Raw genomic sequence first — 27844 nt, 5'->3', positions numbered from 1 at the left:
GTTGTATGGCATTACACTGAGTCCTGAAGGCCTGCACTGGTAATATTTACATCGCTAGCTGGGAATCACCTGAACTCGGCAGTTCACGTACTTGACAGTTACAACCGTCCTTTGCAGCTCTAGATTATGTTAAAATGTGTTTGCTGGGGCACTTACGCTGCCGGGCTCGTTGCCTCATCACTGTTCAAAAGAAGTCACAGTTTGCCATTTCCCGACCTTACCGCAACCAGCGGAGCCAGCCGGCCTCACCGAACAAAGCAGACCCGCTTCTGTATTTTGAAAATGTCCTGACCTGGAAAATCCCCAACATGGAGCTCCACTCGACCTAGATTTTAGTGGCCGCTAATTGAACAGTTTTGAAGTAACTGTGCCATAAAGCAGCCCCAGGGTTAGAACAGATGCATTCAATTAATTACAGCTGGAGAGATTCAGTCAAAATCGCAGAAAGAAGATACGTCTTAAAGGTCCCGTTGCACTGGGCGCCGGCCATCCCTCCGAGCAGCACCCGGCCGGGCGCATCCCCGCGTCACCTCGTCGTGCTGCAGATGCGCGGCCGAGGCACCTCCAGCAAAGCCAGCCCCGGGCGGCTCTGACAGCGTGGTCTGCCTTGACCCAGGGCTGCGGCCGTGCTGGGGAGCTGCTCGGTCTGCAAGGGCGGCTGCAATGGCAGTGCAGGTTTCTGGTCTGAGACAGATAGGATTAGGAAGAAATAGTCCCCATTTTCAAGAAACATGCTTTAGTAGAGTGGCTTTTCACTCACGTCTGTGGAGCATCAAAAGAACCTGCAAAGGGCAGCTAAGGAAAAACAAGGCCGTCACCAGGAATTTTACATTTACTGTTTAAGGGTCTGCACCTCTGCTGGAAGTTTTTGAGGTTGGTTGCAAAACTGAAGCAGTTTGAAAGTCACGGAGATCTAGAGCGGGGTGTGGGAGGCAGGGCCTTTGGTGCTGCTGATCCCTCAGATTTTTCAGAGCAGGTCACCTCTGCTCCCTGCGTCAGCCTCGCCTTGCACGAAACAAATAAGCAATCCACCGCCTCTAATAAAGCATGTTCCCGCTGCTCGGTGAAAGGATTAATGCAAGTGCGAGGCACTGTATTATTCACAGAAAGGATTCAAGTACGGAGATGAAGTGGGTGGTGGTAGGAGCTCAGTTACACTCTGCCCTCACAGCATGTAGGGATGCAGATGCATTTCTGCTGTTGCTGCTTCTCACTTGAAACCAAGATGGGGATCCCAGGGATCTCCGAGGTTGGGATCCAAGGGATCCCAGGGATCCAGGAGCCCCAACACACTGCCAGCACGCTTCCCTCCCCAGCCTGCAGAAGACACTGCTATAACGACGCAGGATAAATGTTCTCAGCCTCACGTCTTGCCGGTTGCACGGTTCAGTGTTTCTGACATAAAGCAGTATTTAGCCTCAAGAAGAAGTCTGTGCACAAGACAGGGAGACCTAGGACTGGCTGTGAGTCGGATGGGGCTTTCCTCCTGGAGCTGGAGGCAAGGCACGAGCCTAAGACTGTTCCGCACAATAACCACTTGGCATCTGCCAGGGTGCAGAGAGCGCGCCTGGCTTGCGGAATAAATGGCATAACCCCTGCCCCCTCCCAAAATGTCATCCACCTTCACTCTCTTTGTCTCTTTTCATCCTGCTCTAAGCTGGCTGGATCCCAGATGATGAGCCCAGCAGGGAACCAGCACATAAGCATTGTCATCCCGGCGTGATCCCTCCTTGTCTCTGCCTTAGCTGATAGCACATTCAGAACCTAATTGTTATCTCAGCAGAGCAACTCCATTATTCAGCCTGACACTGCACCCCCTTCAGCTGTTTGTTGCACTGATGTTATATTAATGAGGCCTGCAAATAAATGAATAGGAGATCAGAGTGCCGCTTGTTCGCAAGAAAACTGATTTTTATTTATTTATTGCTAAGACCACAGACCGTGTGGAAGTTTTACGCTGCTAAAGGGACACTGTCGGTGACAGCTGGGCCTCTTGCTCAGAAGAAGGGCTGCGTATATCCTGCTGCTCATTTACTTTTATGACTATTAAAACACAATATCTTCTTACTAGTTACGCATTCCCTGAAGACACTGGCGCCTGGGAGCAAGGCCCTTGACCTCCAGCTTGACAGAAAGAGTGAAACTGGCCAGATGAAGCAAAAGGAGTGGAAAACAGCCCGTATTAAAGGCTCTTTTAGTCTGAGTGATCCAGGCTGCAACGCAAGCCCCTGTATGAGACCAAACGCTGCTCCCCAGTCGAGTCTGCCGATGCCGGTGCTTGCAGGAAGGAGAGCGTGTCACCGGCGCCCGCTTTGAACCTGCCAGGAGCAGGTCGGTCCCAGCAGGGCCGGGTGGGCTCTTCCCAGCTTTCAGTGCACAGCTCTGTAGCCCTGGACATTGCAAAATGGTACCCAAAATACTGAAAAAACTCAGATGTCAGTAAAAAGGACCCAACAGCAATGAAGGCTGTAAAGGTCTCATGGTCTCCAAGACAATCGCATATACTTTTCTGGAGGGGAAGGGAGATGAGAGAAGTTAACCTGTGCTGCTGAAAGGTTTGGGTTTAGGAATATCGACCCTGCAGGGTTCCTACTGGGGCTTTGCTGTTTTCTATAGACCTGACCACCCGAGAACTTAGCAAAATTCTGTAGAAGTTTTTAGCCCTATACAGCACCCTTCCCATCAGTGGATCTCAAAGCACATGAAAAAGGCCACTAGTTCCCTCTGCTTTCCCCCTTCTTTTTCTACAACAGTGAAAACTGCAAACTTGACTTTCATGGGAAAAAAAAAAAAAAGCTGTGAATTCTTAAGGAGAAGGGTGGGAAGTGGAGTTCAAAGGAAAACCACCAAACACTGCAAGATAAAATCACAACAGCTCACAGCACTGCCCGAGTCAGCTGAGGCCATGGGACAATACAACCCCCTGAAACCTCTATTTTCTATCGCTGATGCTCACTGTGGAATAAGCCAATCTGCCAACGAATGCACAGCCATTTCCTACTCAATTCTCTCATCTCCAAATCCACTCAGGGCAATCTCCTGAGACTCAAAACATCCCCTGGCGAGGCACCCTGCGCTTCCCGCTTTGAAGGCTGAGACACAGACCTGGTTATGGAGGCGAGAAATCTGTAACAGCAAAGCTCTGCTCTTTTCTCCTTGGACAGAGACCAGAAGCATTGCTTTCAAGTTGGACAGTGATAAAACGCTCGGTGGCAGTGCCATGCCCGCAGCCAGCCGCGAGAGCCAGCCTGGCAGGGCTTAGATGCAAGTCACTTGGTGGCTGGAGCAGAGTGTTTTTCCCCTTCTCTGCTTAGCTCAAGGAGGGGTAAATAAATCAATCTAAGACTTCTTCCATGTTACAACTGTCTGAACAGTTTATGGTGAAGAAAGTCTCAGGCAAAGTCTATTTTGCTTTTTGCATCTTGTAGCATAACCTTGTGCAAGCAGAACAGCCCTCAGATAAGAAAACTTTGGTTTCTGACTACTGGCAGGACAAGGTGAATATCTAAGCAAGTCTTTAAGGCTCATTTTCTCTCTCTGTAAAGACAGCTATGACTTGCCAAACAAATAAACCAACCAAACAAGGAAAGGACAGACTCTCAATGTTTCTTAACGCTTTCACGTCTCGGCACAGTCAGCTCCACCACCACCTCTGCTCCTCCGCAGCCCCACCAGCTCCACTCTGCAGTCTACAAAACCCCACACAAGAGAAATACCCGCCCATCAAAGGTATAATGCGGCTGGGCAGAAGGTCTAAGAAAGAAATACCGAAGGCCTGGTAACGTCCCTGCGGGATGGATGGACCCTCCTCAGCAACGTCCTCCTCCGGTCAGCCCCAGCCCTGATGCCGCACCACCAGCCTTGCGGTTTCCTCCCCTCCTCCATAGACAGGAGGCTGATGCCTTCCTCCCAGGGGCTCTGAGCATCAGCCAGTTTAGCCAAGCTGGGGCACAAACTAATCTGAGTTAAGAGGAAACTTCCACATGTACTGGGGTCCTCATTCAGCTGGCAGAAGTTTGTGTGCTGAGAAGCCCTGCTCCTGCCCTGCCAGGCGTTTCTGCAGCCACGAGCACCAGAGCAACAGGCTACTTGGAGCCAAAGCTGTTTTACAGCCGTGCCCTCCGCCTTCTGCAGTACGGACACACGCTCAGGGCAAGGGAGGCTTTTTTGGGGAGTTAATTAAGTGAGAAACCAAAATCTTCTTTCATTCCCACCTGATATGAGTGTCACTCCTAATAGTAACGTTAACAGACCAAGTGCAGTTTTACGGGTAAAAATGCTCCTGGGAGGCATTTTGCATCCCTCAGTGGTCTGAACAGAAACATCAGAAGCATCAATTATAGACTAATTAGCTCCCTAGTTTAATTAGCATTCCTGCAACAGTCCATAGCGGTCACCCCAATGCTGGTTGCGTCCCGGCGAGTGACAGCTGCACGCCGGGGCAGTGGGCTGCACAGCCTGGCCACGGGCCGGCAGATCCGCACATTAATTTCACAGAAAAGTAGCGGAGCGTTTTATTCCCTGTTTTTCAGCGCCGGATGGACGACGGTGGGTTTTCAGACGAGAGGGAGACAGACACAAATCCACTTTGGAAGGAGGAAGGAGAAGGGGCTGGAGATGCGCGCTCTTACCTCGGTGATGCGAGGGTTGGAGCACTTGACGTTCCTGCTGGACCAGTCGAGCCAGGGCTGGGCGGAGGGCGAGCTGCAGTGCGGCCGCAGCGTGCACTTGGCCTCGCCGCTGCACCAGCCGCACTCGAACTTGGGGTCGGCTTTCAGGCAGAGCCCGCAGCTCTCGCGCTGCGCTGCGCACTTGTAGAGGTGCACTGCGGGAAGAGGGGACGGGCACTCAGGACCAAGTCAAGAATTGAAATATTCACATGGACTACAGCTGCTCTGGGACTTACGGCAAAGGCACACGCTGAGTTTCGACTTAACGAGCTGCAGAGTGGACTCGCACATGTGGTTTCCAAAGCCAAGGCTGTATCAGTGGTGCTTAGTGAGCACCGCTGTCAGCGGAGCAGAGTGACTTGCTCTCACCCAAAGCAGGATCCACTGGGACCACAACGTCTCTGGCTGCAGCCGCAGTGACGGCAGCTAACGCTGCTCTGCCCCAGCTGCCACTTCCCAGCCCCCATCACGGCCCTCCTTCCCGTGACTTGAAAGCCAACTCAAACAGACGTTACCTTTGAGATCCTCTGGGTTGTCAATAACAAAGTTCCCGTTCCAAACCACAGCAAAGTCCACTGCTAAGTTGCTTATGTCCATCCCATCGTAGAGATACTGAAGGAGAAGATCGAGAATGAAATGCTTGGGAGGATCTATCAGAGACACTAACAGGAAAAGAGTATTTTTTTTAAAGACACCATGATTATTCTCTGCTTAAAAACATGTGCTGATGTCTGAACCACCACCACGTCTACACTTCACCTCCAGGGTCCTCCTTTGACTCTCTCCTCCTCACCAGGAAGAGATAATTAAATCAGATCTAGTCCTTGTGAGAGGTAATAGATTAATTATTCCACTCACAGTGGTTGCTCTTGTCACTCAGTCTCTAGCTTATCAATACAGCCCCTCCAGTTAATCAGACTGGAAGGACTGCTGCCTTCAGGCTATCTTCTTATACAGTCACCATGCACCCCAGTGTGACTGGAGCTTAAAAATCACGCTGCGCAGCTTTGGCTCATGAAATAGGCGACAGCTGAGAAAAAATAGATGGTGCAGAGAGGTCCTTCCCCAGTTTCTGCTTCAGCCTAGTCTAGGATAGCACCGGCTCGAATTATTCACCTTCTCATGGATGTCCCGGGGGCTGTGGCAGAGTGAATCTGGACGCTTTAGGTGAATTCCCGGTGTATTCTGAATTTCCCATTATCACAATTAGCACCAATGAGCTCTGATTCTGATGCTCTCTTTAAGTCAATCAAGAGCTGCTAAAAAGACTTAAAAAGGTGAGCGAACGCTGCCATCCTCTCTGGGATGAGGGAATGATGATTAAACCAAAGCAGACTGCTTTGACTGTCCCCATGCAATAGCTGTACAGTTTTAACGTACATTTGGTTGTACTGATTCACCTTGTCTGGGTTTTACTAAGCTGGTGTGAAACTAGATCTCCTGTACAAGTGACAGAGCTGCGAGTACAGAATTGCCTTTCCATTCTCTACCTACCACTTCCTATTAGCCTAACAGGACTAAAAGTGCTTCTCGAATGTTTATAAATTGCTTTGGATAGGAAAAGTACTATATAGTATTAATACATTTATTATCCACCAAGCTGCAAGGCCCAAAGACAGCCAGTGATATATAAATATCCAGTGAAATTTTTAAAAATTCAAAACTTCATTAACAATTGAAGACCATCTGCACTGAATATTGAAGTAGACCCTGTTCTGCTGCCTAAACCAAACTGAATGTGCCCTGTTTGCCCCTGGATCTCTTCGAACACCCGGCGAGGAGGGGAAGGACCACGCTCTTCCCTGCCCCTCCTCCAGCTGAAGCGTGCCACGCGAGACCCAAAGGTGGGCTGCGGCTCGGAGGGTGGCTTTTGGGAAGCCTGCGTTTGCCATACGCGTTTCGGCGTCCACGAGTACCTGCCACGGTGACTTTGGGCGTTCTGGGGTAAAATCCTACCAGGTCCGTTGGCAGGGCTAAGCCCCGTCCCACGGAGGAGAGCCATCCTCCCCTGCCTGCTTCTCTGGCAGCAGCGTTCAGATAATTTCCCTCTCTGCTGCACTGTGCCCTCTCCCCTGGCAGTTTTCCTTTCCCCCTCCTTCCCTGCACCACGCTGCTTTTCAGCATGACTGTATTCATCCAGCTACCGTGACCTGGAATTCGACAGCTCCCCGATAAGGGGTCTGTGATTCGCCTTATCTCCCCCGTGTGAATTAGCCTGCCTTAACACCTTCCTCGCATTCCCTCCTCCTCCTCCCCTTCCCCTCGCTGACCCCCTGCAGTCAGACAGGGAACCGCCAGATAAAGGATCTTCTCCGGGCCGCTATAATGAAACACCTCGCGTGCCCGTGGCAGGTTCCCATCTGGAATTCGGGATTAGTTCAGCTCTGGCATTTTTCGCTCTCCCTGTGGCTGAGCCCACCCCCTTCGCAGCTATTCGGAGCTGACTCCCACTTTGGGCACCTTTTTGCCACGGTCCCCTCCCGGTCCCTCACCGAGCTGTTCTGGCACTGGACGCTGGAGCTGTTGAAGCGCAGGGCGGGCACGCGGTGGATCACGCCCTGGATGCTGAGGACACACTCGTACCCGCGCTGGCCGGACTGGGGCTGGGGCAGGTTTCTCGCCTTCAGCGTGATGGGTTTCACCTCTCCCACAGGGATCAGGATCTCCTCTGTGGGGAAGAGCTGGGGACAGTCCTGGGAGGCAATAAAAGAGAGGGGGAGGTTACAGCGGCGATGGTGCATCCGCAGGTCTGGCCAGGTCTCCGGCAGCAGGGCTGATGTCCCAGGACATCCTCAGCACGCAGGATCAGCCGCTTCTCAGTCCACCCACACAGCTGCAGGTTAAGAGCCGAAATAAAGAAACCCCCGTTACCGTCCCCCTGCTCTGGGACTGGCGCTGATTTTCTCACCGCAGCGGCAGAAGAAGGAACACCGCTATTTGGGGAATAAATCGAAGATATCCTCCCCGCTCCGAGCTTGCTCTGGGTTTTATCTGCGGAGACACAAGCTCTCGCCTGCCCTCCCGCAGCAGCAGCGGCACGTTCGTTATCAGCTGCTCCAGCTCCGCCTGAGCCCCGCTGCTCCAGGAGGGCGATGGGCTGCTCCCAGCCACACGCTGCGCTCCCTGGGCCTCCTCCTAATCCCCTTCCGCTCCTTACACCCCTCGGCCGTGCGCTGCTTCGGAGCGAGACTGATCAGCACGGGATGTGCTTTCCTCTCGCTACCAGGTACTGTTCCGCTCTGCTTTATCCGAGTAAAATTATGGCAGCGTGCCATTAATTTCCGAGGCGATGCTAATTTCCGCTCTATCTGCGCTCACCCCTTACCATGCTCCGACACCTCTGGTCTTTCCGAAACGCCCGGCCAGCTCGCTGCAATGCTCCCGCGCTGCTGCTCGCCCAGCTTCTCCCTTGGCTGGGGGCTGCCCGGGGGGATGCGTGCCTCCGCCGGCCGGGTGGGCAAGGCATCGAGACCTGAACTGCCCTTTCGGTCCCTAAAGCAACGCTCTTCCCTGCTCTGTGCTTCTGGGAAGTGGAGGATGTCCAAGGAGGGGAGGATTTGGCTGCAGTCAGTATCCAGAAGAGTAGGGATGGGGTTTTCACAGATGGGATTAAGCACCCTAATCCTGATCCCCCTGGGCCTTCTGAAATTCTGTCTAGTCTGCAAAACTGGCCTTTTCTCTTCGGAACTGGAGCAAAGGGTTTGGCACATGCAATAAACTCAGAGCCTCCTCCAGCAAACAGCATTTGTAAAGGTCTTACGGCTTTCAAAAAAGTGGCCATCCGTGGGTCCGAGGAGCTAATGCTGAGGAGGGGTCTCTCACAGAGGAGGGAGGACTGAAACAAAATCTAATTAATTTGTGTACAACCGTATCTCAGCATGTATCAGTGGGGTGGATGCTGGGCCGTGACCGGGAGTGCCGTACGTCCCTTCATGCACGGGAAAGCAGCAAAATTATCGCCAAGCGACGGCACCTGCAGATCTCCTGCCACTGGGCGTTCCCTGGAGAGACCATCAGACGCGGAGGAAGGCCAGCCCAGAGGATGCCAAATAAGCTCTGATGCCCCTGGGATCCGAGACATCGGTTCTTTGCCTTCTTCACAGCACCCTTTGGGCTTCAAAACCTTAAGCCTCCAATTCTTCCGGACACAGTCCCTTCAGGCACCCGAAGCCTTTATACATTAGCCTGGAACCAGCAAGCCCGGCCTGCCAGCCCGCACAGGGACCCTGCCAGCCCCCCAAGCAGGAGGAAGGTGATGTCCCAGCTGAGCTCAGCGATTCAAACAAAGGGGCAGCGGCTCCTGCTGCAGATCAAAGTCTGTCCGCACCTCCGGGATGCAGTCGGGAGCTGCTCCAGGAACGCATTTTTCTGAGTCCAGTGCAAATTCAGAAGTAGGTTACAGCTAGAGCCTCACAGCACAACCCGTCACCCTGCCAGGCCAGAGCAAAGGCAGCTGGGGAGACGACCAGAAAAAGGGAGGGACGCTGAGCTCCAGGAGCGGGGAGAGGCTCAGCGGGCGTCCGGAGGAGGGAGGGGGGGCTGAGACAAAACAGCACAAAGACATTTCACTTCAGGCCTTTCCTGATTAGGAACTGAAGCCTCTTGCATGAAAGAGGAGATTAAACAGGTCCTGCTCCTGCGACCCCAGGCACGAGGCTGGCTGCCGGCCGCCAGCAGAGCCGCACATGAACCCCCCTGCAGTACAAAGCCAGCGTGAGGGGAGCTTTGCCAGCCGCTGCGGGAATGAAATGGCCTCCTCCCTGAACCCCAAAGCCTTCCACAACGGACCTAAGGGCATTAAATAAAGGTGACGTTAAAGAAAGAATGGTACTTCATCCCTGATGGTCGTTTTGTAAGGGAGTTATTAAGGCTCGGGAGTTGTCAGCTAGAGGCAGTGAAAAATAGGTAAGTATAGTTCCTCAGTCCCTGAAAACAGCCTGATTTTTGAGTGTACAAAATACCATGAAAGCGGAAGCAGTCTATTAAATTTTCCATTGAAAACCATGTGAAAATATTTCAAACATCTGTGTGATTGCAATAAAGGAGCAAAGAAAAGAGCAAAATGCTGCTGCCTCCAAACCGATATATTCTGAAAACCAAGCACAGCAATTAAAACGTAAAGTACAGAGAAGCGCGATTTGTTTCCACTTCTGCCACTTTCTGGCCAAAATAACGCAACTGTAAATTAATAGCAAGTTTTAATATTGCAGTAGCTCAAGAGTTTGTTATGCAAAATGCTGTATGCAAAATAGAAGGAAACTCTCCCTGCGAACATCATTCTAGAGAAGAGCACATCTCCAGTTCCCCACGAGCACAAACTACATGTCTAAATGATACTCCGAGAAGAAGTGCAAAAAAAGACCTATCACTGCCTGGTAATTGTATGACATTCCTCCCATAAGATCTCAACATCCTAAACGTTATCTCTTCATAACACACTGGGAGATACAGTTTTTCCTCAATTTATATACCGGGAACTGCAACACGCAGAGACAAAGGCTCTGACCGTCAGAAGTATTTACATTCTGTTTAGCTCTAATTCGCTTTGATCTAATGGAACTAGGTACCTAAGTACCTGTACGTATCTGACATCAAATGATTAATCCCAAGCTAAAGTAGAAGTTTTAGAAAAAAATGGGCTGACGTCTCCCTTCCCTCTGCCAAATCCCAGACTGGCATCCCAAGCCCTTTGCCACCCTGCCTAGCAATTAAAGTAAATCATCCGGACGGCAACGCCACGAGAGCCATCCTCGCCAGGCTGCCGCTAGGACTGTGGATCCGGGGAGAAAATCCCCGTCTCTCACTAATGACCATTAAGCGCGCCGAGGCGCGCTCCCTCTCCAGCTCACAGCCGGCCTGATGGGATGCGGTTTCGCTACTGGCTCAGGCAAGTTGTAAATGAGAAACAGATGCTACCCCAGTTTGGAGAAGCCAGTAGCTTAAACTGCTGCCTCATAAACCTTTTTAGTGGCACTTTTCCTTATATATTTTTTATTTTATTTCTAACAGGGACTTTCACGGATTAACAGCCAAGAGTGATTTTAAGCTCCAAGAGCCAGAAAGCGGGCTGTGCTGGGAAGGAACGAAAAGCCCTTTTCTGCAGCGGAGCAGGTTTATGGAAGGAAGGCAATGCCACCACGAAGCTCAGCGCTGAGGTTCCCGCAGACCCTGGTATCATGGATCCAACCCCCAGCTCAGCCCTTACACCACCACCAGCAAACTCCTCAGATTCATGGGGTTTTCCGTCCAACTGCCAGCTCCTCCGAGCTGACTTTGCACGCATGTTCCTTCCTCCTTGTTATGCACTGCACACCTGTACCATCTTCTGCTCGAGATCCGGCTGCATTTAAGGTTCTGCATTTAACCTCAAAGTCATATTGAGGACCAATGGGAGACAAATGGCTCCATCCAGAGAGGTCCCCAGCCATGTGGAAAGCCCGTGGCTGGGAGGAAAGGCATCCTGGAGTCGTAGAATCTTTTATCACATTATGATTGAAAACAAAAAATCCCCAACCACATCACCGGTGGGAGAACCTCAGTGCACAGTCCTGAAAATAATGAATATGTTATGGACCATTATCCTTCCTGGCCACTGCCTTTCGTGAGACGACTGTTAAAGAAATGCTTCTCCTTCAGAGACATGGGAGACAGTTTCAAATCTGCTCTGCAGTACTGAAAATGCTGGTAGCAAAAATTGTTCTGCCGTCGTTAGAGATGAGTAGGACATAATAGGTTTTCTTCCTTTGGTTTCAGTGGGAGAAAAATGCCACATTGGGATTCTGGTGAAAAAAAGGCGTGCAGCCTGTGAGTTGCACGCCACTCGGGGAACCACCGAGAAAGGCAGCCCCTCTGCGTTGGCTGACAGCTACAGTGATCGCACTAATAAGGGGATATACAGTTTGGGATGGAGGGATATGTAGGAAGACGCCACACTACCGAAAGCCCGGGGCACTCGTGGGGAGCCACGTTACTGCTGGCAGTTGCTGCTGAATTTATCAGATGAGCGAGTGAAGCCACAAAAGCTGCAGGAGCTTGCGGAGGGCGCGGGGCTTGCTCAGACGCCGCAGGCATTGCAGAAGCGCTGCCGGAGCTCCCTCTTCCCTGTTTGTGCCATTTCCCATCCAGGCTCATTGTTCAGCTTCCAGGTCTTTTCTTTTTTTCGTTTGGTTTTTAAATTGCTGCTGCAGTGATGTACACGCGCGTCCCTGCACACACGGACCTTCCCGTGGAGCGTCTGCGAGTGGGTGCGGGTCTCAGGAGGGTGCTGCCGCAGCAGCACCTCGGTCCCACGCTGCGCACAGAGAGTTGAAGGGGGGCGATGCCATATGAAAGCTCGCCCGGCAGGTTGGTTTGTCCATTCACCACCTCTCCGACGTGCTACCTGACCTAAAAGCCAGTGCTAACAAATTATTTTGTTAGAGGCACGTTGTCAGCTTTAGCAATGCCTCTGTCGATGTTTATTCACTTTATAGGAATTTCGGGACGCGCTGGGAAGCGGTTGGCAGCACCGGTCCTGCTGCTGGGGTCGGAGCTGGGTGGCTGTGGCAAAGGTCCCCTCGTGGTGGTAAATAACGAGACCATCCCTGCTTTGTGGGGCTCGGGTCTGGGTGCTCGATTCTGCACTTCCCCGTGCTAGTGCCAGGAAGAGCTGAGCATCCAGAAAATACAGACTAAAAGGGAGAACTGCAGCCAGTGGAATATAACATTTGTTCCATAATCAGTTTACTTTGTTTTTTTAATTCATGAGAAGTAAATCCTGCAGTGAGTTAGAAAGGCCATTATTGCCTCCTCTCCCTAAACAAACACACGCTGAATCCTCTCATTATCCTTCTTGACTTCTGTACACCAGAGTAAACACAAATCAGAAGATCTGATGGAGAAAGACAAGACTCCGGCACACGAGTGGCACAGACTCTCGGGGAATATTCTGCGTATGAAGTATCATCGCACACAATTTACAAAGACATTTTATGCTTCTCCAATGCTTTTTAGCCTCAAAGACTCCAAGGTCTATAAATACCTTAAAGACCCGCGATATGCATCTGTCTCCGGAGTAGAACAGAGCACCCATGGTTATTATTTGTGTTTAACAGAGTAGTTTCAGTAGGTCAAATCTTCTTGCTCTTATTTGGAAAAAATTGCCTAGAAATGGCAGGCATTTCTTTTGACTATGGGATTTAGCTCAAATGGAAGAATATATAACGCTTTCGTACTTTTCATCTTAAAAAATCCCCCTCCACAAATGTTAACTTGCTACACGCATTTTAAAGTTATAAATATAAACGAATCTGGCACATGAATGTAAACCCCTGGCTCACAGTTGTGTTCCCAATGATATAAATTTCAGTCTCCATCACTCATGGAAACACATTATTCTTCATTTATGCTACTGGAAAGGAGAGCAGACCTTGCTCCTTAGAAACGAAACATGAAAAGAAAGGCAACCGAAGCGAGACTTTTCTCACTGGTAAATTCCTACCCAACGCCCTTTGGTCCTGAGCTCTGCGCCGTACGCGCGTGCTGTAACCCGGGTCTTCGCCTTTCATTTGTGAAGTACTGTGGTATTTACAGCCATGCAAAACACGGACGGCTGGAGAGCCTATTTCTCTCCCATAAACAACCCTCTGTGTACCAGGGGTGAGGACAGGAGCAATTCCCTCGAAGACGGCCAGGTTACAGGTGGGAAGATCTCCCCCCGGCTCCCTGCAGCCCTGCGGAGCGTTTCCCTGCGTGGCTCCTTCCCCCTCCAAACACCAGACCCCGTCGGTTATGCACACCATAAATCCACTGATGAAAAAAGTGCTGCCAATAAGCTCAAACCAATCTTCTCAAATTGAGATGAGTTAATCTTGCTGCAACTGGGCTTTTTGTTACTATTGGTACTTTTTCAGACAAACACATCTCCCCAGAAGTTAGATGCGATCCAGCAAAGTCATTTGCTGACTTTGGTGGACTCAGATGTAGCTCTGAGTTATCTCCTGCACATCATAGTTCCCACTCAGGTACCCAACGGTGGGGATTGTAAGGACAGGTATGAGGAAGGCTTGGTTTTGTTTTATTCCCTTCAAGGCACGTCAAGCAGCACTCAGCATCCGAGGGCACAGCCAGCCGCAAAGGTGTTGCTCTAAAAGCGGTGAGAATTTAAAGGAGTCAGACCAGAGCCGAAATCTGGCTCTGCACTAAACTCCCAGAATCTGAAACGCTCCGTCCCCGATTCAGCATCTCAAATGTGGAAATGGCATTATCTGCACACAGTGGACATCAAAGAGGGACGGGATCCCACATTCTGGGAAACTAATAGGATTTATTTTGGTTCTAGCTCTCCGTTGGGATGGGTTGTAAGGATATATTTATGTATCTACATTCCTCTTCATCTGCATGTTTTATACATTTAGAGAGAGACATCTTATAGCCTCATACACACAGAAACCCAACCACCTCAGACACATTAAAATGATATCGTAGGCCTGATCTGAAGCTTTGTAAAGTGAGACAATCAGCGCTACACACCCACGAGGCCTCTTCTTGGAGAAACCCTGCTTTTGTGGGTGCAAGCCAGCCCCAGACCTTTGCCTTCCCATTGCTTTTTGGATAGCAACGTCTAAGCAGGCACCTTCTGCGGACAAACGAAGCCTCAGGCTAAGAAAAGGCTGAGAAAATAGAGTTGCTTATCTAATTATTAACTCCCAGAGAACTGGCCACCTGCAAACAGAGGCCTCAAAAGAGCTGGGTTTACCCCGTGTCAGAAACTTCCCACCAGATGGAGGATATCAAGAACGGCCAGCGCTGTCCTGGAAGACATCTCTGCTTTAAAGGCTGTGAAGGGTTCTGTATTTATCTACCCATGACTCCAAACCAAACACGCTTTGCACATTTTCACTCTTGCAAATACCACAGCAAATACAACAGATGATGCAAAACAGAGATCTGAAGCTCAAGGGGCATCATTTCTCTTACCGACGGCTTCACCGGCCACTCGCTACCCCCTGACAAAGCTCCAGCCCGTCTTCGGAGGCTGTCCTCTGCATCGCCCGCGCCTACCGCTGAGCTCTGCCCTTCCATGTTGTTAAACAATTCCTGTTGACAGGGCAGGCGGAGAGACAGAAAAAGCTTGCTCTCTCAGCTGTATTTTCATGGAAAGCAGGGCAAAAAGGCAGCATTTAGCTTGGTCAATACAGCCAGAAGATTGCAAGGAGCAAGTGTAGAGCTCATGGAGAAGGGCTTTCTTTCCCTCTCACCTTGTAAAGTGGCTGAGGCTTTGAGCTCTTTTCCCTTCTCAAGACAGACAACTCCTAGGAGCATCAAAGGGAGCTCGTTACACATCGAATCCCACTGGGACGCAAATTCTGGTGGGCCAGGAGTAAAAGGGAATATTCACGATATTTTCTCTTGAATTAAATATAAAAGCATGAGAAAATTTCCAACCCCGTGTGAACACGTGTGCAAATTTTACATGAGAAGAGGGACATGGGACTGAAAGTAGGGCAGCACACAGCGGCGCTGCTCCCTCCGTGGCGGAGGCACTGCCACGGTGATCACCGCAGCACCGCTCCGGCTCCAAACACAACCGACTCTCTGCTAGGAAGGGAGCGATCTTGGTAAGCACAAACAATTTGCTAATACGTCAGGCCGTGACACAATGAGAACATTGTGATCTGAATTGGTTTAGGAGAGGAAACACTTTACGAGGCATTTATTTCATGTCTTGTGTTAGCCGGAGTGAAATGCCCATAATAAAGGCATTAGCACTGCACTGCGTACGCAAGTGGCCATTCATTTGCCTTAAATAAGCAAACAAATTAGGTTTTGGTGGCTGGTTTTGCCCGTGTGTTCAGAGGTCTGGAGAAGTCACGATGAACAGTGAAGCATCTGTATCGTTATCATCAGCCCTTATCAAAAGTTATCACCAGGAAAGCGTTAGATACCACAGAACATCCCCTGGTAAGAAACAACCTCTACAGGGTGAAGACGACAGAGGAAGTTCTCTGGAGACGCGACGGTCCTGTGATCCCAGCGGGAACTGGCAGAGATACCAACTCCTCCACTCGCTCCCTCCGTGTGATCTCAGGCAAGTCCTGTGCATTCCCAGGAGAAAAACGGAGATAATGGGATTGTCCTACTTTACCAGAGACTTGTCAAACACTTCTGAGATCATGGGGTTGAAGACCTATAGATCTGAGAACTACAACTGTAAAGCCTGGGAAGACAGCGATGCTTTGTGTGTGAAGAACAACCCCCACATCACTCGAGAGAAGGAAAAGCAAAGGCTTTTGCTTTCTCTTGTTATGTTGAAAGGAAGTTTCTTGACTTTGAACTGGACTGAGAAAGCTTCTGGTTTGTCCCCAGGGTGGATGCTTCTCCTCGGGCATCCGTTCCCTTTGCCGCACGGGGCAGCTCTTCCAGGCTGCTGCGTCAGCCCCTCCGCTCGTCCCCTGCTCCCAGTTACGCTGTCCGTCCCTCGGCTCTTGCAGAGTCCCGCCGAGGTAGGCACACGTGCAGTCCATTAACATTTCTTGCCTTGTGTCTATGCGCCTCCTGGCAGCATTTTAAGCAGAAAGACCCATGAGTTGTTTAAGTTTCAAGGTTATTATTGGTTTAGCAACAGCCTGGCAGCTTCAGTCACTTTTTAGCGGCTCAGTGTTTTACTCTACTGACCGATCTCTCCTGCTTTTCCGTATCTCCATTACTCTCTGAAGGGTTTGCCTTCATGCTGGCTAATCTTACTGTCCTTTCTTTTTCTAATATTTGTATATGTCCTCACTGCTGCCTTTCCCACTTTCCAAGACACTCAGAATTTTCAAGCACCTTTTAAAGCCTCTTTTTTCCTTGCAGCTTTAGGACCCACACCCATTTCAGGTGCCACAAAGCTACGTGTAGGGGCAGTGAGGGTGAAGACCAGGACCCTACCAGCATCAGAGGCTGTATCTGCTCTGTACTTGGTGAACCTGAAGCAGACAGCGGCAGGGGAATCAGACAAGACAATGGGGGCAGAACCCCAGACCAAGGGGTTAGTGGTAACCTTTGGTCAGGAATTTGTGCTAACAAACTCCTTTCCTCCATGGGTCCCTCCGCCTCGGGACATACAGAAGATCTGGCAGAGCTGTTAACGGGCTATGGTCCTTCAAACTGTTGAAAGCATTTTTGGACTTCAGTCCCACACCTTTAATTAACTGCCAAGAGAGATGGCTCCTGGTCCACAGTGCTGGAACCTGAATCAGTTCTCTTTTCCAAAGTCTGGGGCTGTCCACATCTGTAATTCCCTTCTTAATCAGTTTACAGTCAGGCTCCTGCCATAGATGTCAGACCTGCCAACGCAACCCACTGAATGAGCCCCACCAAGAGCTCCACATCTGACTTGTTGCTTGCTGGCGGGCAAATCCCTGCACGCCTTGTACGTAAAGCGGAGTTGCTGAAACGCGCTGGTCTTTGAGGAGTCTTTGAGACCCCTGAAGGAAAGCACTACAGCTCTTACAGTTATTACTGAGCCTGAGCATACCCACGTATCAGAGGTGGGATCGGCTTTGGCATTCAGGTTGAGACACATCGTTTTGCTGAACTGATAGTTTCTTGCTAAGCACCTCTAAAGCTGTATCTGCACTTTTCAATGCCAGCCAAGAGAGGAGCCCCGACCCATGGAAAGTTGAAAAACCTCACATAAGCATTGGTGATGCTAATTGTGCCATAGAAAAGCAAAGAAGAAAGAGCTCAGGAGTACTGAAACCCCGGTCTGGTACCTCAGAGACGTTGATCCGTCCCTCCTGAAAGGAGCACGTGGTGGGGTCGTGGGTGCAGAGGTTCCGGTACTTGCACCAGTGGCAGCGGAAAGCACTGTTCACACAAGAGAGGCACCTGGGGGGAGAAAAGGAGGAGTTACGGAGGGGGTTATCGCCTTGGGAGGTCTATACGGTAATAGGCAGGCCTAGCCAGAAGTCCAGGCTCAGGGTCCTTCATGGGAAAATAAGTTCTTTGGAGGAATGTTTTGATACAACAAAAGTAACAAACAGGTGTGGGAAAACACACGCGCAAAAGACAGTCTTTAAGCAACCTCACAATTCATTCAGTAATAAAATACAGGCTGGGATTTATTGCACATCATTGCATTGGCATAAAATAAAGCACAATATTGCACAGATATTAGACTTGATTTTTAGTTTCTAGAAAGTGGAAAGCAAGGCAAGCCTGGCAAAAATTGGATCAGTTGTTTTACAAGTCAGGAATGCTTCAAGTCCACAGTAACACTTCTGCTTGGCCTTGGAGTGCAAAGAGTCCAGCAAGCGCTTTTGATTCATGTTGGAAGAAATTAACTGTTTATGAAATGTTTTTGAAAGAACGCAGGCCCTTTTCAGACACGCTGGCCCAGCTGCCAGCGGACTGGCTGGGCGGTTTTTATTCCACACTAACTGGCTGCCAGTTAGACGCACGGTCCATGAGAGCTGCTAATATTTGCAGCAACCACCTCCTCCATCTCTGAGGCCAACCCTCCGTGCCACGTGGCAGCGTTTTGGTGACCGTCTGCTGGCGTAAGGATAAGCCGTGCCCGTGGGATTCGGCTCTGCGTGGTAACCTGCGGCTCCGGAGCCCGGGGCGCTGCCTGGAGCGGGCAGTGCCCGGGCAGGGACGCGCTGGAGCGGGCCCAGGGTCGGCGCGAACAGAAGAGCGGCACGAGGGGAGCGGGAGCACGGCCTTAGGTAGGAAACGGAAAAACGAGGAAAGCAGGTCTCCGGGCAGGGCCTCCCTCACCAGCTGGGCAATGCCCCTCGCAGGCTGCTGCCACGAGCGTGCGTGTTTTAATAACTCAATTGTATTTTCCTTCTGATGCGTTCGTACTGACCTTAATAGCTAAGGAAGCTTATGCTAATCATGCGTATGCAAACCTGGGGAAGAATATCAAGGGCTGCAAGCTTATTTAATTACTCATTTGTTTGACCCATTTCTGTCTCCATCTCGGTCCGTAGCACTTCTCCCACTCGCCCTCACCTGGCCTGGCCCTGGCCTCCGGCTTGCCCGTCTGGTGCCGGTGGAGGTCCCTGCTCCCCCCAGCACCGCTGGGTCTGAGGGACGAGGACCTCTCTGATCGCCCGGGCCCACGGCTTGGTTCAGCACCTCTCGCTGTACTGTGGTGTTATGGCTGCTGCCTTCAGCTCTGCTCAGCTGAGCAGGGCGAGGGCCTCCTGGCAGGATCCTGAGCTCTCCCAGACTTACACCAGGTCACCACCTTTGCTCTTGCATCCCGATCCAGCTTTCTTAAGCACCACTGTCTCTCTTTTGCTTCAGAAGGTGCATCTCTCCACCTCATCTGTTCCTTATTAAAAGGACTTATCACAGAAACCACCACCTTCCCTGGCCCACCTGCAGCTCCCTCGGGACACAGGAATTCACGCACCTGAGCGCTGAACCATCTCAGCCCATGGGTTCACAACAGCTGGATCCAGCATGGGAGGTTTCACAGACCCAGTCTGCGAGAGCAGCATGCTCCTGTCCAGCCCCAACCCCCTCCTGCCCCTCTTAGCCTAGTGCCAGCTCCCAAGGGGTACGTGCTTCATACGCCACAACCACTTCTTGTGCTGCCACGCAGCCTCAGAGGGCACGGCTGCTCCCCTGCTCTCTCTAGACACCGTTGCCGTTGCAAGGAAGAGTCTCAGGATCAATAGGTCTCTCTTCTCCGCTGGCTGAGACCTGTATTCCTTCCTCCTTTTTGCATGCTGTGGTTCATTCCTGCCAGGCTGGCTCGTGCCCTTGTTGAACTCACTGATAACAAGTCTGGTACGATGTAAGTGCTGCAGAGTTTACCCCCATGTTAGCACTTTATCTCCAAACACAAGCTGGTAGAAAGGCACGGTCAGATGAAGCCAAATGGCAGGCCACAAAAGATGCATTGCCTCTCCTGATTCAAACCTCTGCTCCTAAGTGAAAATAGGGGTCCCGGTGATGCCACCCCTCACGCAAATTCAAAACCACGGGAATGCAGAGGAACCGCTGGAAGGACTGCAAGTGCTTGCAGCCCGAGGAGAGGCTGGTGCTGTACGGCCTGACTGAGGGAAAGGACGTAAGAACAGAGTTGTGCACGAGGGGCAGCACGACAGGAGGCAGGAATCACTGGGGTAATGGATACAGACCACCATGAGAGGCAGCATGGGGGGACCGAAGGACTCACTGGGCTCCTTTCATCCCGGTACCTCTGCTCTGCGCTGTGGCTCAAAACAAAATTAAAAAAAATTGAACGCATGCCTAGAAAAACTGCAGGCCAGCCAAGCCCATCAGTGCACACAACTCTCTTCCAAGGGCAGCAGGGAAGACCCCATAGCTTGAGGCTTCAAATCCAGTGCAGAAAGATGGGGAGCGACCCTGTGCTGGCACTTCTTGACTCCCGCCAGCCAGCTCGAGCAGCAAATCACGCTCCTGGAGCAGAGCTGGCAGCCGACCCTGCCGCCGGAGATGCCGCCCAGCCCCGTGGGTCAGGCTGCCTTTTGCTATCCGACTGCTGGCAGGTCCTGCCCACGTTTCATTTTGGTGCTTTGGGGGGGCTTGCTGTGTTTCCAGAGAGAAATCTATAAACGCTTCAGGTCTGTAAATGAGTTTTTAAGGCCAGCCGGCTGCATGCCGCCTTTCAGCGGCAGATGTGCCCATGGGGCACACGTTTCCACAATGCTCAGCAGCGCTGAGCCCCCAGCCCTCTGCGGAGCAGCCCACCGTGCCTGCCGCATGCCTGGGCTGCTGTTTTGGGCTCCCAGGGCTGCTCTGCCCGGCTCCGGGGGCAGGCAGGCTGCGGGGAGCTCCTGCTGCCAGCGCTCTCGCTCACCCCATCTAAACTACAACCGCTGTCCTCAGAGCCCAGGGCTGGACACTTCCAGGTCAGTCCCTGCCACCGTCTCCTCCGGCTGCCTGCAGCCCACCTCTCCGGACCCTCTGCTCTGCCTTCACCAGCTGCCTGTGAAGATGCATCCCAGTTCACAGTTGCGGGATCGCGCAGCTTGGGGGCACCAGCAGGTTAAGGTTTTTTCAGGCTCGCTCCGCCTGCCTCTCGCAAGGCAGAGAAAGCTACACGCCACCCGGAGAAGTTCAGAGAAGACAGGGACCGGTGGGCTCCCCTTCTGCCGCACGTGTCTGCTGGCTGAACCAAGCAGCGTGATAACCCCCCCGGCTGGTCCCGGAGCCCAGCATCCGTTTCCCAGCCCTTTCTCTTTTTAGCTGGTGTCTGGCTCCGCTCGGGTACGGGGAGGGAGCACTCACAGCTGGTGGGCACTGCAGTTGTAGAACTTGAACTCCGTGCTGACAAACGTCCTCCTTGTCTCCCGCGACTTCAGCTGCAGCACCACGCCGAACCAGTCTGGGGATGCAAACCAGAGCCCGTCAGTCCCACCAGCAGCAACGAAGGAAGCAACAGCAGGGGCAGGGGCACCCGCTCCCCGCCTGCCAGTGTGCTGAGCCTTCTGCTTCTGGGGTAGAAGGTGGAAGTCAGGTTGCTTTCGTCTCCCTGCTCCCCCAGGCATCGGGCCCCCCACCCGCAGCGAGCCTGCAGCAGTTCCCCAAGCCGGGGGCCGAGCAAACCCCAGCCGGACCCTGCCCTCAGGCACCTTAGGGTGCTGGGTCTCCAGCGATGCCTCCAAACCAAATCAGGCTTGATGGCAAAGTGCATTGGAGATGCAGGGTCTAAATGCTGCCTTGGGTCACAGTTGAAATGAATGTGGGATCTCATCCTGTGCCCTAAAGGAGTCTGTCTCCAGGAGAAAAACACTAATTCAGTCTACTCTGAGCAGCAGCCCAAGACTAGAATAGGAGACAATGCTGGAAACAAGGGCATTAGCGAAGCTCTTTAGGAGCCTCAGCACTGGATTAATTAAGAGCAGATTGCTCTTCCAGAGCTGCTGTGGGTAAGTCCACGCTAGCCCTGCTACCACGGCAGCTCTCGGCCCCCGGTGTTCACCAAGTCTCGGGCTCCATATAACGCCTTAGAAATACAAAGATATCAGCAGGGAAGCACAGTTGACACTGGAAGGATGCCAAGGAGAAAATGAGTTTTAAGCAAGTAGCATTTTGGTTATGGGAAGAGAAAATATGACAGCAGTGACATTAATGAAGAAACAACCCAAAGATCAGGACCGAAAAATAGAAACTGCATCCACCTACTCGTGGGTGCTGAGCCAGGCTGAGGGGAGGGCTCCTGCTTTCCAAATCCTCCGGCGTGGCAAGGCTGCAAGCCCCTGCCCCACTCATGAGCCACCCCGGGGGGGACAGACAGTTCCTGTAGCCCCAAGTCCTGTCTTGGAAGCTGTCTGGCAGCGCAGGGAGGGTGTAAGGACAGGGCAAGCACATGATGCTGCCTGCTCCCAGCCTATCTTTCCCTGTGTGGGATGCATTTCTTAAGGACGAAGCACATTTAGCTCCCTGGGTTTAATGGTCTTTGACAGGAGCATGAATTTCTCCAGCAGCAGCCCCAGAGGGTCCGCTCCACCCAGCAGATACTTCCAAACCTACGCTGTACTTTCTGGTGGCACAGATGTCATATTGCTGTCCAGAACTCAGTTACTTACCTTGATCCACAGGTATGGCAGGAACATCTTTTGCTGCTGGCGAAACACACACAACCCGGCTGCCCGAAACCTGCCCTTCCACCTCCGTCAGGTTTCCGAAGAGGCAGGTGACGCCAGCCGTCAGGTCTGGAGCATCGCTCACCAGCACGCTGAGCTGCAGCGGGGGAGAGGAGAGGCAGAGGGGAAACAAAACACAGGCATCAACCTGTTAGCAGGCAGAGCTGCCCGAGTTTTCTTCGTATTTTCATTACCTGCTGTTTTCCCATCCAATATTGACGCCCTTAAATCACCCGTCCACCCACAGGAGGTGGCCGGCTGCCCTTTCATGGGAAGCAGAGGAGGAAAAAGAAAGCCAAGGATGCAGGTTCTTTACCGATACAAAACCGCCTTGCTGAGCCTTTGGGTACTGCAGTTCAGGAGAGGTGGCAATGGCAGCTTTTTGTCCCCCGGTTGCTCTACAGAAGCATTGCCACCCTCAACATCTGCCTCAGGAACCTGTGACAGCGGTAGCAGCGCGTTGCCTCTCATGCACGAGAGCAGCAGCGACTGCCCCAACAACCCTTTGCACGCACAGCAGCTCCAACAACCTCCCTGCGCCGTGGCCGCCCCGCTGCATGCACGGGAGAGACAGCCCTGCCCCGGGCACGCGTGGCCATCAGAAGCGAGCGAGTCCCCATTGACCCCATCACGAATGGGGACGGTCCCCACGGCAAACCGGTGCCTGAAGGGGCGAGTGCCCTCCCAACAGCCCCGCGCCGTTTCAACACGGCGTGCCGGCGGGCAGGCGGGGGCAGCCGGCCCCGGCGGGGCGCGGGAAGGGGCTGCAGCACGGCCAGCTGCCGCGGGGTGCTGGGGGGCTCGGGGAGCAACAGCTGGGATGCTTCAGAGAGCCAGGCCTGAGCACAGCTCGCAGATGAGGTTTTTGGGAAACAAAGCCTTTCCTTTCAACAGCTAATGAAACCGGACCAAGAGAAATGTGAGCTGAGGCCCAAGGGGAAGGGGAATTTGTTTCTGCCATCCCCACCCCCTTCTTCCCCGGCTCGGATGACCCCTTTCCTCCCCAGTCCCTCTGCGAGCCTGACTTCATGAGAAAACATTTGTGCCGATGGGAATGGAGAAAGGCTGGAGAACAAACTGTTCGCTGTGAACCTAAAAAGTGCTGGAAGTGCCTCTCACCCACAGGTCTCCCCCTCCCCGCCTGCCGGCAGCACCTACCGGGAGGCTGTGCTCGGAGACGGAGATGCTGCTGGGCTGCACGGCGACGCTCATGCACTGGCTGATGCTGCCTGCGAATCGGTACGGCTCGTCCGCTCGCTCGCAGCTGTCCCTCGGGGAGCACCTGCACACACCAGCACGCATCAGAGCACAGAAAGCACCTGCGGAAGATGTCGAACTGCACGAGGTGCTACAGCTGAGCAGGGGCGAGCGAAACAGGAGGGCAGAGCCTCGGCCGGGGGAAGGGGGAGCTATCAGCAGGACCGGGGGCGATGCTCTGCACCGGGACCGTGTATCGGGCACAAACTCCAGGCTGGGACCAAAGGGCACTGCAAAATATTCTGTGATCAGTGGAAAGACAAACCACAAGTATCTCGGGAGCAATTCCCAGTCCCGCCTGCACTGGGACACAATCCAGAGCTGCAAAGTCCCGTGTGCCAGCGGCGGCAGCGGGCGCTGTGGGTGCGGGGTGAGCCAGGCACTCTGCTGCTGCTCGGCCGGGGCCCCTGCAAGCCATAAATTCATAATCTGCACAGAAACTAAACCGTAAAGCAATAACAGGCAGTAACAAGATGATGCCTCCATTCTAATTAAAACAAAAACACATAGTTCATTAATCGTCTCCTCCTGGAACTGAGGATTGCGGCAGGGCCAGGAACGGGACTTTCCGGCAGCTGCCGGCTGTGCTTTGGCCGGTTTTCATGCCTTGGGCTCCCAGCTCTCTCCCATTCCTGCCATCAGGAATGCAAGCCCCCGAGCATGCCAAAGTGACTAGGACTGCTCCTAGCATGCCGTGTGCTCCAGGATGGCTCCGTATCCCTGTTTTTCTATTGCAGGTGTCCTTAGAGTGGAGCGGAATTAAGTTGCTTCCAGGAGGTAGAGGAGCGCCCACCGGGAAACCAAGGAAGAATTACCGGTGTTTCAAACCAGATATCAGAGACTGCAGCGCTGGCATCCCTCAGTGATTTCCTATTTAATGTCATTTGGGAAAAATCCTTTTCTTCCAACCCCCCTCCCCGGGCGCAGATGACATATTGGCCTTTTGGTATTAATGGTCTTAATAAGCTATCAGCAAACTTTATCACTTCTCACTCACTGCTGATCTTGGACGCCGTTTCAAACGGTGGCGCAAAGGTCAGAGGATGGAGATGCTGTCACCAGCCCCACATGCCACCAGCGAGTTCCCTTCCGACAGTTACGTGAGCGTAGGTGTTACTTGAATTAACAAGGCGCTGCTGTCAAACCGCTTGTTTTCCTGGTTCCCCGTGGAGCGGCTCGGGCGGTCCCAGACACACACACACACACGCATCGGCAGAAACACCTCCTGCCCACGCAGAGGCTGAATTTCGCCATGCACATCTAGCTCTGAGCAGCTGACAAGCACCTGGCCGAACCAGGGCTTCCCGCTCTGAAACAGTGGACCATCACCCTCCCCGCAAGGCCGTTTGCTTTTGATTAAGAAAAGCGGAGCTCACACTTTCCCTTTCCAAACCACCCGTGTGATCCCCAGCAAACACTCTGGCTGTTCTCCTCACCCTCTCAGGTTTTTTTCCTTTTTTTTTTTGGAGTATAATGGAGCAAAATATGAATGCTGCCAAAGGAAGAATTATTGAGGTTTAAGTGAATCTGTAAGATAGCTTTAAAGTGAGCTCTTGACTGGAGCCTTTATCTCATTGACTCGCTGGAATGGCTCTTTTTTATCATACTATTTATGGCAACGGCCCTAACAGAGATAAATAGGTCTGTAGACAATAACACCCTTGCAGAGAGCAGCATATGGAAGTCTTGCAGGTTTCAAATCCCACTGGGCTGAAGAGACTCTTTAAGAATCTCCTTGAGGCCTGCACTTGCTCCCAACGAGCGCTGTTTGTAGAAGAGGAGGAGCAGAAGATCCTGCTCTCACATGGAGAGGACGAACTTGCACGGTGAGCAAACCCCGGCCGGGAGGACACAGCGGAGACCCTGGGCAGGGACGGGCTGCTCAGCCCTCGCGCTCTGCTCCAGGGACCACCGGGTGAGCAGAGGAGTTTTGCGGAAGGACGAGCACCTTGCCCTTCCTGCTGGTTTTGAGCACCTTCTCAAATGTCCTGTGTCCAGGATTCCTCAGAGCCCGCTGTAAGGCATGCTGTCCTGGTTTCAGCTGAGACAGAGTTAATGTTCTTTATGGTGGCTGGTATGGGGCTGTGTTTTGGATTTGTGCTGAGAACAGTGTTGATAACACAGAGGTGTTTTAGTTGTTGCTGCACTGGTCAAGGACTTTTCAGCTCCCCGTGCTCTGCCAGGGGCAGAAGAAGCTGGGAGGGGGCACAGCCAGGACAGCTGACCCCAACTGCCCAAAGGGACATCCCATACCATAGGGCGTCATGCTCAGCATATAAAGCTGGGGAAGAAGAAGGAAGGGGGGACGTTCGCAGTGATGGCGTTTGTCTGCCCAAGGAACCATTAGGCGTGATGGAGCCCTGCGTTCCTGGAGATGGCTGAACCCCTGCCTGCCCAGGGGAAGGAGCGAAGGAATTCCTTGTTCTGCTTTGCTTGTGTGCGCGGCTTTTGCTTTCCCTATTAAACTGTCTTTATCTCAACCCACGAGTTTTCTCACTTTTACTCTTCTGATTCTCTCCCCCATCCCACTGGGGGGAGCGAGCGAGCGGCTGGGGGGGGCCCAGTTGCTGGCTGGGGTTAAACCACGACACATGCGCTGCCCATGGCCACCACGTCATCAAGCCCCTCTTTTAGGGCAGGAGTTATCGCTCTGCTTCGGTGCCTGCGCCCAGCCCGCAGCCGGCTGCCTCCTGGGTTCAGGTTCATCGCTAGAGCTACCCCGGTCAGCCTGCGCTGCCAGCATGACCGACCCCAGCCTCCAGATCTCGCTGATTTAATGCTCACAGATAGCTCATTCATGAGCATCACTACTATCACTACCCTTAAATTCTAGGTATGCACACGTGTGTGCAAGCACCCCACTGCGCAACAGAGCCCTGACTCAGGCCTCTAAGAGACAGTGATACATAATGAGCACACAAGGAAACCTTTATGTCATATTGGGTAATGAAAGCTTCTCCCAGGACAACTCAGATCCTTTTACTTTTCCTTTATTACTCCTCTTTGGCTGGAGGCATGGAAGGCAGGACACACCGCCTGATGCCACCTGGAATGGGGTGGTGGTCCGACCATCTCTCTCGCATCCATCCGTACCTGTTCAGGCATCCAACGCATCATTTAAAATTCCGATTTTTTTTTTTTCTGGCTCCCTGACAGCTCAGTACCTGCATGTCCACGCTCTCAGCTAAGCCTCTGGCAACGGCAAAGGTGGATGCCAAGTGCTCAGAGAGGAGCTGCCTCACGCGCTGGCCTGCGCTGCTGCTCCGCAGGGCGCAGCTCGGCACAGAGATTCCCAGAGCTGCCTGGGGGTCTCGGTACCCGCAGGATACAGACGCGAATCTGAGGAGCAAAACCCCACAACAAGCAGTGGGGAGAAGCAACGGGATTTCAATCAGTGCTGGTGTTTACCATACCTGCGCTTGCTCAGGTGGCCAGCCACTCTCCTGCTCTTTCAAGGACGAAAACCTCTCCTCCTCCTCTGCCCCTCACCCTTTTTACCAGCCTTCAGAAAACACCGCGCGAGCAGCTCACACCCCGACCCGCAACCCTTGCACTGAGCAAAGGAGCAGCTGGTCCATCTGGCGGGACGGCCACGTAAGAATTAGAGGAGAGAGATGACAAATTAAATACAAACGCTCCAGTGCTTGGGGCCTCCAAACAAATATGACAGAAGCTTCAGGAACAGCAAGATAAACTCAATTATTTACAGCTTAAGACAAAAGCTAAAAAATGATCATTGCTCCAAGCAGGCCAGAAAAGTGCAGACGCTCGAAGGGAGGGTTGAGAAATACCATCAGGGAAGAAACTCTTGTTGGGAATAGGTTAATGCCAAAATGTCACGGCCAAAAGGGCAGAGGAAATGACACTTTTCTCTCCTCTTGACATTGAGGGTTTTCTCTCTGCAAAATGAAGATAACAACCTTTACCTGCTTCCCAGGTGGTTTATGAAGATTCAGTTCATTAGCATTAGGAAAGCACTCGGTGATCCTTGCAGAGGAGCTGCTGCAGGAGTCTGAGGAGCCACACCAACCCCCCCGCCCCGAGACACTCGGTGCAGCCGTGTCCCCTCCTGCTGCGCAGCTCAGCAGCACCAGGCACTAAAGGGCCACTGTCCCCAGGTGAGCGGATGCTCTCGTACCCCGACAGCCGGTTCCTGGGAGCACCTACAGACCTGCAGCTCAGGCCAGATGCTGAGCAGAGCACGTCCCCTTTCCTCGCTTCCGTGTCCCCTCACTATCAAAAGGCTGCGGTGGCTTTTGTCCCGACCGCTGGAAAGGCACAGGGGGATGGCTGCCCCAAAGGGATGGGATCACCGGGGATGGAAATCAC

The 27844-nt window shown here is 52.5% G+C and overlaps 1 protein-coding gene across 1 annotated transcript in view; it reads right to left on the bottom strand.

The window, feature by feature from the left end:
- PLXNA2 (plexin A2) overlaps positions 1-27844 on the bottom strand; it is a 178801-nt gene that overhangs the window by 42611 nt on the left and 108346 nt on the right. Inside the window, exons 6-12 of the mRNA XM_075521525.1 lie at positions 23417-23540; positions 22202-22355; positions 20901-20997; positions 17405-17519; positions 7163-7363; positions 5186-5282; positions 4632-4825 (exon numbers count right to left, since the gene is read on the bottom strand). Coding sequence (XP_075377640.1) covers positions 4632-4825; positions 5186-5282; positions 7163-7363; positions 17405-17519; positions 20901-20997; positions 22202-22355; positions 23417-23540 — 982 coding nt within the window. The remainder of the gene's footprint in view (positions 1-4631; positions 4826-5185; positions 5283-7162; positions 7364-17404; positions 17520-20900; positions 20998-22201; positions 22356-23416; positions 23541-27844) is intronic.

This window comes from Mycteria americana, chromosome 20 (genome assembly GCF_035582795.1).
Source record: "Mycteria americana isolate JAX WOST 10 ecotype Jacksonville Zoo and Gardens chromosome 20, USCA_MyAme_1.0, whole genome shotgun sequence".
In the NCBI taxonomy this organism is placed as follows: Eukaryota; Metazoa; Chordata; class Aves; order Ciconiiformes; family Ciconiidae; genus Mycteria; species Mycteria americana.
The sequence above is the reverse complement of the archived record's forward strand: the minus strand, read 5'-3'. Positions and strand labels throughout refer to the sequence as shown.